This window comes from Xiphias gladius, chromosome 18 (genome assembly GCF_016859285.1).
Source record: "Xiphias gladius isolate SHS-SW01 ecotype Sanya breed wild chromosome 18, ASM1685928v1, whole genome shotgun sequence".
Classification (NCBI taxonomy): Eukaryota; Metazoa; Chordata; class Actinopteri; order Istiophoriformes; family Xiphiidae; genus Xiphias; species Xiphias gladius.
In genome coordinates, this window is record NC_053417.1 from 20,425,737 (window position 1) to 20,443,709 (window position 17,973).

A 17,973-nucleotide genomic window follows, 5' to 3' on the forward strand; every position below is an offset into this window, starting at 1 on the left:
TCCACAGCCAGTCCTTGTAGCGGCTGTGCTTTCCATTTATGGCTCATGTCCGATATTTGGCATGATTTAGTTATGATTATTTATTACATTTATTTGGACTTGTGTGATATTTGTTCTGATATAAACAATTATTCTGGTAACATCTCTCTGAAAGTTTTAAGTCATAGATATGCACTCCTGTAGCGTCGAGAAGCCCCAGCATATGTCTGGTAAATGCCGATCTCCGCTCTCAAAGAGCGGGACACCCAGATAGCGACACATCCCTGCTGTTTGTCTGTGAGCGCCGAGGCAGCTGCTGCTGGTCTCCTGGACAGAAAATAGCAACAACGCAGCCATTTTGAGTCGTCTGTGATAAAGTCGAATGGATACAAAATGCCTCGCTACTGTGCACAAGTCTGCAATTATATGTTGTACTACACAGAAACTTTCTCAGAGAGTTTCCTCGGTGTGTCCCACCAGGAGCAGCTCTGTGAGGAGTGTCGTTTGTTTTCCCGTGCAGCTGAGCGCCAGCACATGCATGCCACACTGCAGCTCACAGGCGTTTGTTCCAGGCTTTATTTTCCTCGACGGACCAATCGCAACGCCCGGTGAGGCCGCGTCACGGAGGCTGCATCCAATCGGCGCATGCGTCTCACGAACGAGCGTAGCTGGGCAAAGATGGCGGCGGGCTCCGATTTGCTGGATGATGTTTTCTTCAACACAGAGGTGGACGAAAAAGTAGTTAGTGATCTGGTCGGGTCTCTGGAGTCTGAGCTAACAGGAGCAGGTCACGTCAACACAACAGCCAAGGTCCAGTCTGCAGCAAATCACGCTGGCAAGTCAGCTGTAGGTAGTAAATCCAATGTTCAGGGCAGCAAAATGGGACTTTCACAACAAGAGCTTGCTAAAGCAGGTAAGATAGCTGTCCACTCCGGTTAGCTAACATTAGCTTATTTTAGTCACGTTGTCCAACTAATTGTAGCTAACTTGGCTTCACTTGTGTGTTTCCCGAAACTGATGCGAATCGGAGAGTTGTTCGACACCCCCTTGTTTTCATGTGTTTCCGATGCTGTAGGGACAGGAGGTGTCATTAACAGCACAGGGTCCCACGGCTCAAGCATGGATGGAGCAGTCGGGACCACATCGGCGGCGGGACCGAGCGTGACAGTCGCTCAGAGTCAGTCCAAGTCGGGGACAGCTAGCGGAGTCGTTATGGTAGTAACGGACGCGACATCTTGTGTCGGGAAGCCTGGAACGACCGGTGCTCAAACTTTGAATGGAAGTGCTGCGGTGACGAACTGTCATATCCCCGGAGGCGCATCTGCTGACAGCAGCGGCAACAGCTCGCAGCCCGCTGTCACGCTTGTAAACAACGGACCTCTTTCTGTGAGCAAAGGAAGCGCAGCGGTTTTATCTGCAACACCAAGTACTATTATTCGGACTTCTTCGACGAGTGCGCAGAATGCCGTGCCCTCGCCTGTGATTGCGTCGCAGCCCTCTGTGAAAAGTGTGCCCACGGTCACGCTTGTGAGGCCACCTATGCAAACTCCCACGAACACCTCACAAAGCGGAGGCAACCCTACCACGGTTTTATCAGCACCGGCCGTCAGTGTTACCAGCACGGCCGGTCCTCTCGTCGCCAAGTTCGACTCCACAAAGACCATAATGCACGCCGGCGCACACGTCGTGGCTTCCACTGTTGCGACAGGGACGACGGCGACCGTGAGGAGCCCGACGGTTTTACAGAGCTTGAGGACCTCAGTGACGCCGGCAATCGCTGCCACTCCTCCTGGCGGGATACGAGCTATTGCTCAACAGGTGTTGGCCCCTCGACTCACTCAGCCTCAACAAAACGCCCCGAATATCCAAAACATTCAGCTCCCTCCAGGTAACTTAGTTAACAGTTTAAGAGCATCAGGAATTTTTCTCCAACAAGTTAGATGTGACACAGTGTTGCTGCCTTAGGCCTCGTCAGTCAGCGATAACTTTGTCCGAAACTTGTTGCTATCCAACGTTTTATTTATACCCGTCTCTTAGGGGCACTTGTGCGAATAGACAAGTAATGGTTTGAGACTTATTGTTGTAAGCAGAGAGGACATAGAATTGATTTTCTCCTGGGGCCACGAACAACAGATTAGAGATGGGCAAGGTACTAACTGCAGAAGAAATTAAAAGCCTTGAGGACAGTCAGTGCTCATATTCCTCCCATGGTATTTCAAACTAGCATTCTGTTGCAGTCCATTGCTTTCTATTACTGTGTCTAGTCAGAGACAATAGCAAAATGTTCTAATATCAACAGCTATTTACTGTATAACTAAGTATCTTTCCCATGTGTGTGTTTTAAACAGTTTGCAAAGGCTTGTCTCTGACCTCGGATAATACTCTTATTTTAATCTCAGGCTATTAATGGGATAATTCTGACTTTTTTGCATGGAAATGATCTCTGTTTGGGAGTCCTGTGTACAGAGCTGTCCCAATCAGAGAATGGCTGATCAGACCAAAATAACACACACCATAAAAACATCATTAAACAACATTTTAGCCACAACATTTAATGACATGTATCCCCCTACAACTCAGCATGACAATGTTTGTTGGTTAATGCCCCTGACTGTCCTCTCTGTAACTTGGTAACTTGGCTTTGTTGTATATCAGTGTATTACTGTGTACTGCAGACCAGTCACGGATCACACAGCCACTCTCCTTTTTCATTGAGAATGGGCAGGCAAAACACCAGGCTCCACTGCACGGCAATACACTGGCCTCCAATAAAGTATCGGCTGCAAGAACAAAGTTTTACTTTCAGTTGTGTTGTGTTGAGGATGCTTAACAACCTCTAATTACACGTTGTGTTGTGGCTTGAAATGCTTTTGATTTATAGAACCATGTTTGTGGCTCATTTTGGTCTGACCGGTCGCTGACTGGTTGGAAATCTCTACATAGACCTCCCAGCCAAGGTAATATCCATGCATCAATAGACCTGAAGATGAATAATTCATATCCCTTCATGTTAGAAACTCCATACATACATACATACATACATACATACATACATACAGTATATTGATGAGGCTGATCAAGAAAGAAAAGTCCTGAGCTATGACATCTTAACCTCCTTGACGTTTGCCTCTTGCAGGCATGGTCTTGGTTCGCAGTGAGAGTGGGCAGCTGCTGATGATTCACCAGCAGACTTTGGCTCAGATGCAGGCTCAATCACAGTCCCAAAGTGCCATGACACCGCGACCTGCAGCTCCCACAAGCACTCCACCTGTCCAGATCACCTCTTTACAGGTACCAGCAATGCTGGACGCATGGCCACAGTCACAAGCAGAAAATGTCGTTCCTGTTAGGTAGTAATGCGTAGATCTGATATACTGGATCAATATTTATGCAGATACTGACCTTATTGACTGAGTATCAGCCAGATGTGACAGACGCACTTTAAATACTGTTATTATATAACTGTAACAGCAAAATTCTGTAAACCTTCTAAAACAATATAATTAGAATTAACATGAACTTTAAAATAATGTTGGTGTATAAACATTTTCACTTATAGGTAGGATTTGATGTGTAGGTGCAGAGGAACGATACCCACCAGTTCCACACTGTGAGCTATGCAGATTTTAAACTGAAACAGAAAAAAAAGAGAAACCATATTAGATCTTTTCTTAATATTCACTGATACCCTGAGTTTAGGTTTCAGAACTGGTATTGGGAAAGAAAAAATGTAATCAGTGGATACATAATACTAGGCCTGAGCTATATATCATTTGAGCATCCCATCACAGCGACAGTGTACACAGTCACAATAATGAACACAATTTCAGTAGTCACCCTGTAAATGTTTCAATGTCAGAAGTAAAGTTAGGCGCATCGTGTCATACAATATATACAATTTTACTCTCTGATAGAAAATTAAAACTAACAAAAAAAAATTTTTTCGTTGCAAATTGTAAACAAAAACACGTAAAGTCGATTTCTTATAATTTCTATTGCTTATATTACATTTTGGTTGCTGCACACTATGGCTGAATGGTAGATGACCAATCAGACTAGATTCATTTTCTTTAGCATGTGTGGAGTTTTGCATCCAACTTTAAAATTAGTTAAGAAACTAAAAGAAATCGTCAAAAAGCTAAATGTCCCTGCAAAAATGCTAAATCTGCTGTTTTAAAATATTTTGATTAAAAAAAAGATGATATGGAGCAAAACGAGGTGTTCCTTCCTTTCCAAAGCGAGCTACAGGAGTTAAAAGCAGCATATATATGGTGAAAATATGTAACATTAAAAAAAAATGTTGCAAAGTGTATTGGGGAAATTATAAATTGTGCAACGTCATTTCTTCTCTGTACTGTTCAACTCGTACATAGTGTCTTATGTAACACCTCCTTTCATATCCCCTGCTTATCTGCAGGCTCCGGGCGCATCACTGCTGGCTCGCTCGGTTACCCCCACCACTATTATTAAACAAGGTTCCACAGTCCAGACCACTGTGACGGCCACCACCAAACTGCAGAGGCCTCCTGTACTGCAGGTAACCCCACCACACATTCCTTTTGGGTATTTAGTTCAGTGTGTAGGGTAGAAAGTTATCAAGCACCAACTGCCATTAAAAATTGTCAGGTCCATCTCTTAGTTCTGCACCTCCTGTGACTCAGAGAAACTGATGGAGTTTTTCAGTATTCCTCGCATTCACTAAACTCCCACAGGTTTGAATGCAGTCAGTGTGTTTAAAGAAGCTTGCTGTTATTTTAGATAAATTGTTCTTGATATTTCCATTTCTCATTGAACCTGCACGTGTTTGTCCATCGTTGTCCACCTGCTGGGAACAGTTCTGCAACTCTCCTAAATCCTGGAGAAGATAGGAGTGGTTTCCTAGCATGAGAAAGTTAAGATAAGGCTTTTACTCCCACGGCTAAAGTAGGGTTACATGCATGTCTCTTGGACCAGCTAGGATGGATTTCCTAATCTAAAATGCTTGATAAAAACAGGCTGAAACCTGTTTCACAGGTTGTACCTTCATCTTTTTTGCCAAATGACTGCAAACAAAGGCTGGGTTTTGCGGCCAGGTCAGCACATTTGTTTTAATTTCTCTGTCTCATCTGGCTGACCTTTTTGATGCTCACTTCGAAAACCCTGCTGGTGGTATTAATCCTTCTTGTGAATTATGATTGTTGTGGTTGCCATGGAAGTCCCCTTAAAGGTTAATACATTTTTACTAAACATCCTTAGTTTTCATTGTCTGATTTGCAAATCACATTTTTTTATAGTAAGTTGGGATGTAATTTAGGAGTGGAAGACAAGAACCGTAAAGCTCCCAAGAGTAAATGTTGAGTACAAAGTGTACAAATATCTGTGACAGCAAACATACAATATTTAGCTCTTTATTGGAAAAATAAAACTTGGAAGACAAAATTGTATTATGTCCTACTGAAGCTGAATGTACTGTGCCCTGGGACCAGACATGTCAAAACTGATACTCTGACCTTGTCATTTTCCTATGTCTCGTCTCATGACTGCATATTCACTGACTCATATAGAACACCATTATGCTGGGAGGAACTGCCACCACCCCGGGTCAGCCGCTAGGAACGGCCACCACAGTACAGCCTGGATCTGCAGCCACAGCAGTAACACAGAGGGCAGGGCCCCTTGGGGCCACTGGGACCCCTGTCACTCCGACAGCTATCACAGCTGTAAGAGAGAAGTGCTAACCTTGAATGCTTTTGTCTGCATAATCTGTCAAAAATGAAATAATATACTCCACAGATGTTTCATTTTAGGCTATTTTGTGTTCTGCTCTACATTGCTACTGTAAATCTGATGTATATATTTAAGAAAAATGCTGTTTGTTTGTGTGTGCTTGCAGGACACACTGGAGAATGTGAAAAAGTGTAGAAACTTTCTGTCCACGCTGATCAAGCTAGCATCCAGTGGAAAGCAGTCCTCTGAGACTACAGCCAGTGTTAAGGAGCTGGTCAAGAACTTGCTGGTACATTTCTCTCCTTCCTTTCTTCTTTTTCTCATGTTTCCATCATATCCTTCATGTCTCTCTCTCACCATCTCTGTGTTAAAAATTTCGGCCCTAACTTTCATACTTTTCTTGTCATTACTTCAGTATGTTTTCTTTACTTATGTTTTTTTTTTTTCCCTGTTCTGATTCATCCTCTGTGCCTATTGTACAACAGGAAGCGAAGATAGAGCCTGAAGATTTCACCAGTAGGTTATACCGGGAGCTCAACCCCTCACCACAGCCGTACCTTGTGCCTTTCTTGAAGGTGAGATCAGCAACACACTAACGGATATCTAGATATAATGGCTGATGTGGCGTGTTATAGATAGTGGAAATGCAGACCTTGGTTGGTGTGTAGCCGCTCCATGATGTGGATTACATCCTTGTACTAACCAGGTAGTGCTGGTGAGTGGAGGACTCGCAGCTTGCGATAGGGCATTGGCACAAGCTACAGCGATGTCCTGCAGTTGCGCTTCAGTTCCCCATGCAAACTGAAGGCAACTTGTACCCCATTTGGATTGACATGGTCATGTGGCTTCATAACTCTGCTCCTAACCAAGGTTTACACTGCTCAAATGAATACACATTTTTTATAAAAAGTGTAGGATTCTATATAGTTACTAATAAATTAATATACACATAGGTTTGCTATATACAGACTGGTATAACTGTGTGCTATAGTAGTGTTGTGCATGAAACTGAAGTTACAAAACCAGGTCTTGTTTAAACAGTTATGACCATGTGACAGCAGTGTTTTATGAATGTGTTATCCTCCATCAAATACAAGGTTTATTGTTAAAGTTGTGTAACATCAGCATGCTCAAACTGTTTCTGAAGCCCTTCTGAAGAGCTAGTAGGCACCCAAAGGTTTCAAAGAGGGGAAAAAAGGAGCCTTTTCTCTTAATCCACAGTGCAGTCTGAGTGTTGAGACTGCAACTCCTCTTTATAAATAGGCATTTTGTTTTTGCCTTTCTATAATCACATCACAAAGTCAGTGTAGCCATAATCAAAATAAATCTAGAAACAGTCATCAGTGCCCTGCTTGTTGATTGAGCATTGGTAAATGCTGCTAAGCAGTCATCATTACAAATAGCTCTTTCACTGTTTTCCCCAATTATTTAATTAACAATGTGAAAACAAAGCAAAAAAAAAAAGTAATGAACAAATAAAAATCCTTTTTGAAGTTCTCATTAGAATAAACAAATAAACTAAATTCTCTCCTAATTCTCCCTCATCTGTTTGTTTTATTTCCAGTACAGTATACTGTATAATAGAGACTGCACCATATATCTCAAAGTGTTGCTACTTTTGCTTTATAATAACAAAATCTATCCTGTGTGGAAAGGAGCCAGCGACTTAGTCAAACTAATATATGTTTACTCTTTCTGTCCTCTATCCACATGCAGAGAAGTCTCCCAGCACTGCGTCAGATGACCCCAGACTCAGAGGCCTTCATTCAGCAGAGCCTGCTGGCCCAGCCCAGCACTAAGCCTGCTGCGGCAGCCTCCACAGCCCTCACGGCTGTGGTGCTGCGACCTCCCCTCTCCACCGCTGCCACTACAGCCACCAGCACTGCTGCAACCAAAACCACAGTTATCAGCCTCACTCAGACACCTCACAGTAAACCAGGACTGGTAATTTTTCCTGCTAGTGGGAACTTTTTACCTGTATCTGAATTCAGTGATTGGCATGCACATAGAAGTAGAAAACCTTGTATTTAAGAGTTTATACTTCTACTTTTGTTTGTCTTTGATTCTGTGTTTCTCATTCTTTCTCACTGAATGTACAAAGATTGTGCCACAGCAACAGGGGGCGATGGTGAGGCCACAGGTGACACTGTCTCAGGCTCCCATGGTAACACTCAGAGGACAACCTCATAGCCGCATCATTGTGGGCCAGCCGCAGGTGGTCAGACAGCTCCAGACAGGTGTGTGCTCAACAGCTGCTCATACTTCTTTTAATTCTTCCGTTGTATGTCAGTGGGTATGTAAAATCAGTACTAATGCTCTGAATGTTGTATATTGTTATTTTCATTATTTGGTACACCATACAGTGTCCAGTGGGAATTGGTTGACAGACTCAAATGCTAGACAAATGCATTGAAGAAAGTCACTGAACAACCCAAAAATACATTCGTTCCCTCTGAGTCTGTCTGTTTGGTCTTTCACCTATTTACTATGTACACTTTTGAAGTGCTGCCACCTTGTGGATACTGTCTATAAGTGCAGCACATAACTCTTGAAGAAAGGTGCCAAAATTCGATTCTAAAAAATCAGAAATTCTATTCATGTTATAGTGCATGTTTTCAACACCGCGCTAACACTTGTAACCGCAACTACGTTTCGTTATTCTCAGTTAGCAGCAAAAATCTGAACTTGCTTCTGTCACTGCTAGTTCCAGCAGTGAAACAGACGTTGACTCCAGGGGCCAAAGGAGTACAAGTCGTCAGTCAGGCCCCTCTCACTGCTGCTCAGAAGAACAAGCTGAAGGAAGCAGGAGGGGAAACCTTCAGGTCTGTGACACATTCGGATAAATGTTATGTAAATAATGGTCTCCACATAGTCAACAGCAAAATTGATCGGAAAGCATTTTGACAATTAGCTCATTATTAGTCGTTTTTCAACATTCGCTACTTCCAGTTTATTAAATTGTGAAGATTTGCAGTTTGTCCTTATCTTAAGTGATACGAAACTGTGTATAAAATATCTTACTTTTTCATTATTTTCTGACATTTTATAGCCCAAGCTTTTGTTGAATCAAAAATTGGCAGATTCACCAATAACGAAAGTAGTCATTGGTTTCAGCCCATGTATATTCACTGATATCAGAAGACTGAGAAGAAGGTGTTGTTCTCACTTAGTTACTAACTTGAACAAGTTAGGTTTTTATGGTAGTCAGCCTATAACAATACCAGAGTCAGATCTTCATTTACTATTTATACCACTCTCACACACTTGATACACTCTATACAGGGCGGTATGTCATCCTGCTCTCATCTGTTGTTCTATCTGGATTCATTTTTGTAAACACAACATCTCAACAGCAGAAATACAAACTGTAGTAGAACCTCCACACAACGGAAGATCGAATTAGATTTTGGTTGAATTTGCTGCTTAAATTTTCATGATGAGGCAAAAGCCATCTTTTATAATGGGGGGAAAAGATATAGAAAACACAGCAGAAAATGAAAAGCTGTTCAAGCGACTGCACAAACAGATTCACTAAGCAATTAAGTCAATAAAATTGGAAAGCAGAAGAAAGGATGTCAGCCACAACAGACAATGGTGTACTAAAAAAAGGAAAACTAACATTAAGTGATACATTGTAAGGAGCTGTGTAATATGCTCAAACCAAGGTCAAGGTTTCCTGAATCAAACATTGTAATAAAACCAAAATATTCTATAACCTGTCCGCTGCTAACCAACTCCTGTTTTAAAACAGGACCAGGCTTTTTTTTTATGCTTTCAGGCTTTGTTTAGTGTAACATCACTTCACCAGTGTTGAGCCACACATATATACATAAGTGCCCTGATTTTATTGTTCATTTAACAGTACAGATGTAACTACTTAAGTAGGCTGTTGTGTAATGTTAATTAGTCAGTTTAAAAACTGTGTACTCGAAAACTCTCTTTGGTCGATTTGAGCATGTCAGTTTATTGTCCTGGTTTTTGTTCCTTGTGTCGGTAATAACATTTGCTAAGTAATGCAATAATTCTCTTAATTAATGACCTCATAAGCATTAGTGCTTATGCGTAATACATCATGGTAGTTACACCACTCTTTCAAGAAACAATGAACATTGTTTCTGCATTTACAAAGATAGAGCAAAGCTTTAATGTCCCAGAGAGTTTGGCTTACAGACAGCTGTCAATAACAATAAGTACAGATAGGATTTATTACAGGGCAATTCTAGTGGATTGCATTTGATTGTACAGGTGTAGCTAAAAAGACTGGTTTATACTGTAGAACAAAAAATGTGAGCATAGCATTGCGATGTGATGGAGAAAGTTTTGTGACAAAACAAGCATAAAACTATTTTGTTGAAAACAGTTGTATTGTTTGTTTGGAAAAATACTGAAAAAGAAGTAGGAAATGTCAGCACAGAGTTTTAAACGGCTGAGACAAATTAGAGTAACGGCAGTGTTTGTCTAAAAGGTGTATTCTTTCAATCCCTCTTTTTACCAGGTAACTGTGGATATGGGCATTTGCTCTTGTTTATGAGCCGAAGGATGGGCAAGAAGAGTTTTAACCTTGTATTGTGGCAGATATATCCCCTCCGTGCACATATTTTATGTGTTTCTTTGGTCTTTAGAAAAATTAGATGGCCTTAAATTGTTGCAGTCTTGTTGCCTTCATTACATTTAGCTCAGTGTTCCTGGGTACAATCCTTTGTCCAATGTATTTTATATACTATGACTAGGAAGCACCAGAATTGGAATTTTAGAATCCTACATATAGGATAGTGGCTTTCGGAATAGCTTGCATTTGTGTGTTTTGCTTTGACATATGAACTGCACTGATGGTTTAAGTGGAAAGTGTGGTTGTTTTGTCAGACTCAGTAATTATTTTGAAAGAATGATCTTAGTATTTACACTGTTCTAGCTGTTTGGCTCTTTTTCTAGCTACAGGAGACCACTGCAGCTGAATGAAACTATTGAGGTTATTTGGAATAAACGTACACAGACAGAGAGGAGATATCGGTGTCAGAAAAAAAAAAGTGAATTGTGTTTGTGTTACTGTGTCTCTCATCAGTTTTCATTTCATCCAGGGATGATGATGATATCAATGATGTGGCCTCCATGGCAGGAGTCAACTTGTCGGAGGAGAGCGCCCGTATTTTAGCAACCAACTCTGAGCTAGTTGGCGCGGTGACTCGTTCCTGTAAGGATGAGGCCTTCCTCGCGACTTCTTCGCTCACCCGGCGAGCTCTTGAGATTGGTGAGACACATAAACTTCGGAGAACACATACAGCACATTCACTCTTCTTTTGAAAGGCTGGAGGTGTCTCACTCTGTCCTAATCTTTATCCACACACCTCCTGTTGTGACAGGTAAGAAGTTTGGTGTCAGCGAGTTGGGCACAGATGTGATCAACTACATTTCCCATGCTACACAGCAGCGATTACAAAACCTGCTGGAAAAGGTGTCACAAGTGGCACAGCAGAAGAACGTGACCTTCAAGGTGATAATTAATTACAGTCATTTGAGAGTTGGCAAAAGCCATTGCCATTATCTCCGTTTCAGTGACTCTTATTGTATCTTATTGAATCTTATTTTCCTTTTTATTTCATTCAACTTTCAGGAGGACGAGCGGTATGAGCAGGTCAGCGATGCGCGAGCCCAGCTAAAATTCTTCGAGCAGCTGGATCAGATGGAGAAGCAAAGGAAGGAAGAGCAGGAGAGAGAGATCCTGTTGAAGGCTGCCAAGGTAACAATACTGTCTATGAACAAGGAGACGCAGCATCATTGACACACTATCACGGCTACACATAGAAGGCGAGTGAGTGATCCCAGGTCAGCGTCATTAGCATTCTTGGCTGCTTTTCCTGGGCTGCTAGTGAGTGCTAACTGCGAGTGAGTGAATGAATAAAACAATTGATTGAATGAATTGAACATATCCATCTTGAAATATTAAAATGTCCTCCACATTACTGCAGTCTCGGTCACGGCAAGAGGACCCCGAGCAGCTCCGACTTAAACAGAAGGCCAAAGAGGTGAATATATGCTACCATAAGTGACTATATGATTGCTTTCTCTGTAAATATTACGATGAGTTGGTCTGTGAGACTAATCTGTGTGTTATAACGTGCGCGCCAGATGCAGCAGCAGGAGCTGGCTCAGATCAGGCAGAGAGAAGCCAACCTAACGGCACTTGCAGCAATTGGCCCGAGGAAAAAACGAAAAATGTACTCTCCCGTTAGAGGTGCCGTTGCAGAGGTGAGGAACATGGAGCCATTTGCTACAGATGGGATTGTTTTAACGGTTTATTTATTTATTTATTTACTTCAAATTCCCAAAAGAGTTCAATAAAAGACTAAATGTTTGTGTTGTATTTGCTCCATTTCACCCTGCAGGGATCAGGCCCAGGGCCCTCCCAGCCTGGAGGGTCCAGTGGAGCAGGCTCCAGACAGTTTATGCGACAGCGCATCACGAGAGTCAACCTCAGGGACTTGCTCTTCTGCCTGGAGAACGAAAAAGAGACCACTCACTCACACCTGCTCTACAAAGGCTTCCTCAAATAGCACCCACATTAAAATGATTAGGCCCATTGGGTGGCATTAAGGAAGCAGAGTTGACCGTCAGCTCAAACCCTCTCTGCTGGTACAGTCTATGATCACCCGCTGCTGAACGACGAGACGTCTGTCTGTGGGAAGAGAATTATCTGGAGCACTGAGGAGACGTCAGCTTTTAAAAGCCTTTTCAGGCACATGCCTGTTGTATTTTCAGCACAGAGATGGAGCAAATATTGGAACTGGGCCCTGATTTCAGTGCGCCTCTCGGCTCCGTTTGCTCCTCAGAGACTAGTTGCACTCAACCACACTTCCCTCATGCACTGCCTCATGCTGCACATAAGAACATTGTCTTAAACTGAACTGAGCACTTCAGATTTGAAAACCTTGCCAGTGTCTTCGCACTGGCATCTGGGATGTAGCAGCAAATCTCTGTCAAGCGGTTCCATTTTACATTAATGTGCAGCATCCAGGTGCTGCCCGATTTTACAAAAATGCAGTAATGCTAATTTTCTTCACCATGTTGACATAAACACTCTGTTTATTTAAGTTTTGAACAGAGATTTTAATTTATCACACATTTATACTATATTTCAGCACAGTTTTAATGCCTGTGGATTGTTTTACAGAGACTAATCTTGACTAGTCTTGTCTTCTGCTGAGTTGCCTTCTTCAGATTAAGCCATATGGATTAGAATGTCTTGTTCATCTTAAGTAACTTCATCTATCCAACAGTTCTCTCTAGATTTGTAGGATGCCTGCTTTGTTGTTTTGTTTGATTTTTTGTTTGTCTTTGCTTGATTGGAAACCAACATGATTATTTATACGTCATGTGTTGTGCATGGTGTAATCACAGGTGCTGGCATTTGAAGTCTCACCACTATGGTGGTGGTTTTCACTGTGAGAGTTCCTGCCACAGTGGTTTTTATTCAGATTCTAGCGCATTTACTACACAGACCGCATATGCTTTACATTCCTATCCATCATTTCTGAAGCATACCATACTGGGTTTTTTTCCCCCATCTCCCCAGCAGCCTGTTTCCATTAATTTCTTCAGTGATGGTACAAATTTCAAATGGCCTTCTGTCAATATTCCTGTTGGCAAGCTAACTGACTAGTTATTTAGAAGATCCATGAATAATGAACCATTGACATTATGAAAATAATAATGTGGATTTGGCTCTGTGTTTCTTGAATAATTTAATTTTCCTGCCTTTTATTAATGTCACCCAAAGATCTACAGTCTTTTTTTTCAAATAAGAATGTGCAATATTTAAGTAACGCATGGCTAAAATGTATTGGGGCAGGATGTTTACTGCGATGGATTGTTCATCTCAAGCACTTTTTTTCTTATCTTTTTCTACCATTTAAAAAGAAAATAGAATGGACGTGGTTGGCTGCCTAATGTTACTTCAGAAAATCGAAACTAGTATGGTATGATTTCGAAAGGAAGTGGCTGTTAGTAACGTAAAGTATCCACGCTGTGTACCTCATGTGCTATAATATGAATTTTAAGAAATGCAGTATGGAGAAATGAATCCCAAATAGTTTTTGATTGCAGTCCTTTAAGTGAATCGCACATTTTCCAGTTACATTCTTCATCCACATTTTTATATTTGAATGAATGAGGGAGGTCATGTTTGATAAACATGGGCAGGAAATGCACTTTGACAGATCGGTTTTCTAAAAGTAGTCGATCATATGAACGTACCCACTTTATAACTTTTTATATTTTTAGTGCACATACTAATTTTGGTCTTTATACCTTTTGTCATTTTACGAAAGAATGTTTGTGGGCATATTTTATTACTGTATATACTTAAGTTTGGTATTTGTAGATTTATCATTTGACAACTTCAAATTGAGAACGTTTGTCTTATTTTTCATGCATATAAATATGACAAATAAGACGAATATATGATGCTTTCTTGCCACTATCTTGTAAATTTTGCACAGCCACTTGTTTATATGTAAATATCTGAATTTTAAAAAAGTTTTTAATTGCTATTTTATAATGGATTGAGAGAGAATGATCTCTATTAAAACAAAAAACAAATATCTCTATCTTGATTGTATTACTTACTGTGACAGGTCTGGTCTTTCTGGTCTTCCCAGTTCACAAAAGAGCCTAAAATACTCAGAAATCAATATTTCCCGTGACCTGCCGGCAGCGATTGTGAACACAAAATGACTTTCCAAGAAGCAGCGAATTAAGTTAGAAAGTGGACTGATTCAGAGGGCCCAAAAAGGGAGAGAGGACGATATATTTGATATTTGCTACTTCTGTCCATCTACTGTTTACCATGAGCGACGCACAGCTGTAATGGAGAAAGCGGCTAAAATAGTCCAACTAACTCAATCTTGAAGCACATTAAAATTGGACAGTTTTGATTGTTTTAGTGTTCAATGGTATTTCTATTTACGCTTTTTTTTTTTTTTTTTTTGAAGTTTATAATGCAGACATTACGTTATCTTGTTGATTTGAAGGAACATTTACATATTTTGATATGAGGTTGTATGGGTTACACACTGGTAGTGATGATGATCATCACATGGAAGTGACCGGTATTAGTAAGCAAAACACTTTCATGATATACAAAAAGCTCAGAGTAGAAACAGGCAGCAGAAATAAACTAAAGATTATGTTTTCTGTTGTGCTTTTTTTTTACACTTTTGTGAGCGCTGTTTTGATTAACTCTTCAAATGAGTTCTGTAAACTGAGCTAAAGTCCATGCATCAGTCTAAATACCAGTTAGTAATTCATATAATGTCATGTCCAAAAATCTGAACTATCCCTCTGATAATCTTTCAGATTTAAAAGTATTCCTTTTTTTCTAGCTAGCATCTTATCATAATTATTTCTGTCAATCTATTAGATTGGACAGAATATTATCCTACATCCTAGAGGTAGATTTTAATTGGGCCTTCCTTACTGAAACAGACATTTTTTTTTATTGCACGGTAAGTAGGTTGAAAATCCCAAATGAACATTTTGACTTTCCGTTGACTTTATTTCATTGTATCATTGGTTCTGACTGTCTTCCTACTATCTCTTGATGAGCAGAGGCTGGATGGTACTGGCAGATTTTGTCTGATTAGGCTCAAGGTTTGGGACATTACAGACCAAAACCTGAAAATCTATCAAATTTAGCTGAAGTTTAGTGGTTCATATAGATGTCACTGTCATCCACTGTGTTCTTAAATCCCAGTCTTAAACTGTAATCTTTCATTTTTTTCATGTACGATAACAGAATTAAGAACTTTGTCCAAATTTCACATTGACCATGGTTATGGAGCAGACTGAAACAGAGCGAAACTTAAAATCGTGGAAAAAAAAGTGAAAGACAGGAAAATATGAATATATATATGTGTATTTTAAGAGAAGCGTACAACATTAGGGTTAAGCCTGTTCCAGTACGAATGGACTTTTCCTGAGGTTTAAAAGCATCCCTCACAGAACAAACACCGCGAAACAAATATGCAAACCGACCATGTGGTTGAGGTGTAAAAAAAAAAAAAAAGTCCAAATGCTTCACCAACTGTTTTGGGCTTACAGCAGAAGTTCTTCTTCATTACTATTAGATTTTACAGTATGAGCCAAAAATGCCTCCTCTTCCTCCAATGCAGTCAGTGCACTTCCATCACTATAAATTCATTCTATGATCCCTGCAGTGATTAAAAACAGGCCTAAATCACGGGGACCTTTGTCTTAACGCGTTCACAAAAAAAACACGGCTCGTACTAGCTCAGGCAGTAAGAGTAATATTTACGAGTTGTGTGAGTGAGTGGGTGAAGCGGTGCTGCTGGTACAATAGTTACACAATTCCAGGGTCATCATTCACTTGCTGGCGGGGCCATTGTACGGACATGGGATATTTTAAAGGGACCCGCTGCAACAGTGTGAAGGCATTGTGAGCTCCTTGGCAACACGTTGATGCGGAGGCACAGTATCCCGCAGTGATGCGGACACACAAGCTCAAAATCGAGTTCTTGGACGTGGACGGTCTTTCATTTCTGCGTCTCGGGTTTTCCCACTTTGTGTTTTGTTGGCGGCCCCTTCGAGCAGCGCGAAGTCTCGTTGTCCTGGGTCTGTTCACAGTCTTGGAAAGAATGACCTGTCGCCGTCCTCTTTCCACGTGGTCCGCGGGGAAAGCGGACCGAGTGGGCTGAGCCTGGAGTGCGAGGCGGAATGGCGCCACAGGAGGGCACCGGCGCGCCACCCTACAAACCGATGCTTTGGCGTCCGACAGTGGCAGATGCTCAGGAAAACGGTAGGAGGCATCTGTCGCTGTAGCTCGTGCGACCTGGGTCCGTATATTGCGTATCCTTTATCACCATATGCTATAACTGGAAAAAAAAAACAACCACGTCCTACCAAAAATAATTTGCTTTTGAAGCACACATGAAAAAGTAAATGTTGTTTCTAAGGAGACCAGCTGCAACGCGATTTCGTGCAAGCGCTGACTTCCTGTCTTGACTTGTGCTGCGGGGAGGATCTGAGGATCTTTGCACACAACGCACACACACGCACACGCACACGCACACACACGCACGCAGATGGACATCTCCGTTCAGGATCACACTAAAGCACTTTCTTCTATTCCTTCAGATTCGGCGGATTTGAGGCTTAGAAAGTTGTTTGTTCTGTTCCCTCCGCAGACAAGGTATCTCATGGCTGTTGTTGCCCGAACCGTTGTCTTCGTTGTCTTGATATCCAGGCACAGTCAGACTTCTAAGTCTTCTCCAATATGAGTTGTCAGGCTATATTTGCTTATGTTACTCTGGGACACCAAACTCAATTCCACTGTCTTGTTTGATTTTGCATAATGAGCAGCTGCTGGCTGTTCACAGGATAATGTCTTTGAGTGACAGCTATGAAAATGAGCGAATACATTTCACATATTTTGATATATCCCAGAATTGCAGTGTACTCTTTTAAGAACATGGCTAACCAGGCTCCAGTGAGCCCCTGATACACTGCAAGAGGTTTAAATATAGTGGACACCTGTCGCAGGTGATTTCATACATTTTTGAGAAGCATGCACTGTGAAACCCCGATTAACGTTCGAGGCCAAGTAAACATTACTCCTCTGCCATGAAAAGATTATGAGGCAATGAGACCAATTGGACCTGTTTATCACATGAAAATGTTCTCCAATAGTTCCACACTGACAGCCCAAGTTAGGAAAAACATATTTATGCCTACAGAAATAGGTAATGATGCAAGATGCAGCACAGCTGAAAGTGGAACTCCTGAGCCGTAGGTTATTATCAGTGTTTTGCAACTCACACTTGGTTTCCAATATTAGTATATATCAATAGCAATAAATATTTGGGTATAATACAATCTGTGATGTGCAGTGTAATTTCATTGTATGAATTAGGTACAAAACAGTACTTAATGGTACCTACTGGCAAGAAAATGCAGACACGGTGAACAAGGGAGTAACGATTTGGAATTTTTGGAAGAAAGGAGAAATAGATAAGTTTTTTAGAAATAAGTACTGTTGTACCTACAGGGTACTCAGCATAACAAAACTGATGTGTTGGGGAAAATGATGTTAACAACCATGTTCATACTGTGTAATTAAAGGGTGAAAAGGGGAAACCCTGCATCGCTTGACATTACAGCCGCACAGCTTGTTCTTACTGCTTAATTTAAAAAATTAAAATATTACTTATTAGGCTCCCCATCGAACATTTAAGATTATCTATGTGTGATCCGCCTACATCTGTGTGTTATATTACT

The 17,973-nt window shown here is 41.2% G+C and overlaps 1 protein-coding gene across 2 annotated transcripts; it reads left to right on the top strand.

Moving 5' to 3' along the window:
- The first annotated feature begins 442 nt into the window (after window positions 1-442).
- On the top strand, window positions 443-14,450 carry LOC120803804 (transcription initiation factor TFIID subunit 4-like). 2 transcript variants are annotated; one of them, XM_040152728.1, is made up of 16 exons: window positions 443-892; window positions 1,055-1,867; window positions 3,116-3,270; window positions 4,397-4,516; window positions 5,523-5,678; window positions 5,852-5,974; window positions 6,171-6,260; window positions 7,402-7,629; window positions 7,787-7,922; window positions 8,390-8,507; window positions 10,764-10,933; window positions 11,046-11,176; window positions 11,297-11,422; window positions 11,652-11,708; window positions 11,812-11,931; window positions 12,069-14,450. In XM_040152728.1, the coding sequence occupies exons 1-16, from the start codon at window positions 625-627 to the stop codon at window positions 12,234-12,236; spliced, it is 2,979 nt and encodes a 992-aa protein (XP_040008662.1). In that variant the 5' UTR covers window positions 443-624; the 3' UTR covers window positions 12,237-14,450. The 2 variants fall into 2 exon arrangements, with proteins under 2 accessions (XP_040008662.1, XP_040008663.1); XM_040152729.1 differs by lacking the exon at window positions 4,397-4,516.
- Window positions 14,451-17,973: the final 3,523 nt, after the last annotated feature.

Coding starts and splice junctions, on each gene's coding strand:
- LOC120803804 (XM_040152728.1), top strand. CDS start 625: ATGCGTCTCACGAACGAGCGTAGCTGGGCAAAGATGGCGGCGGGCTCC. Junction 1,868..3,115: donor AAACATTCAGCTCCCTCCAG/GTAACTTAGTTA, acceptor TGCCTCTTGCAG/GCATGGTCTTGGTTCGCAGT. Junction 11,932..12,068: donor TTAGAGGTGCCGTTGCAGAG/GTGAGGAACATG, acceptor TTCACCCTGCAG/GGATCAGGCCCAGGGCCCTC.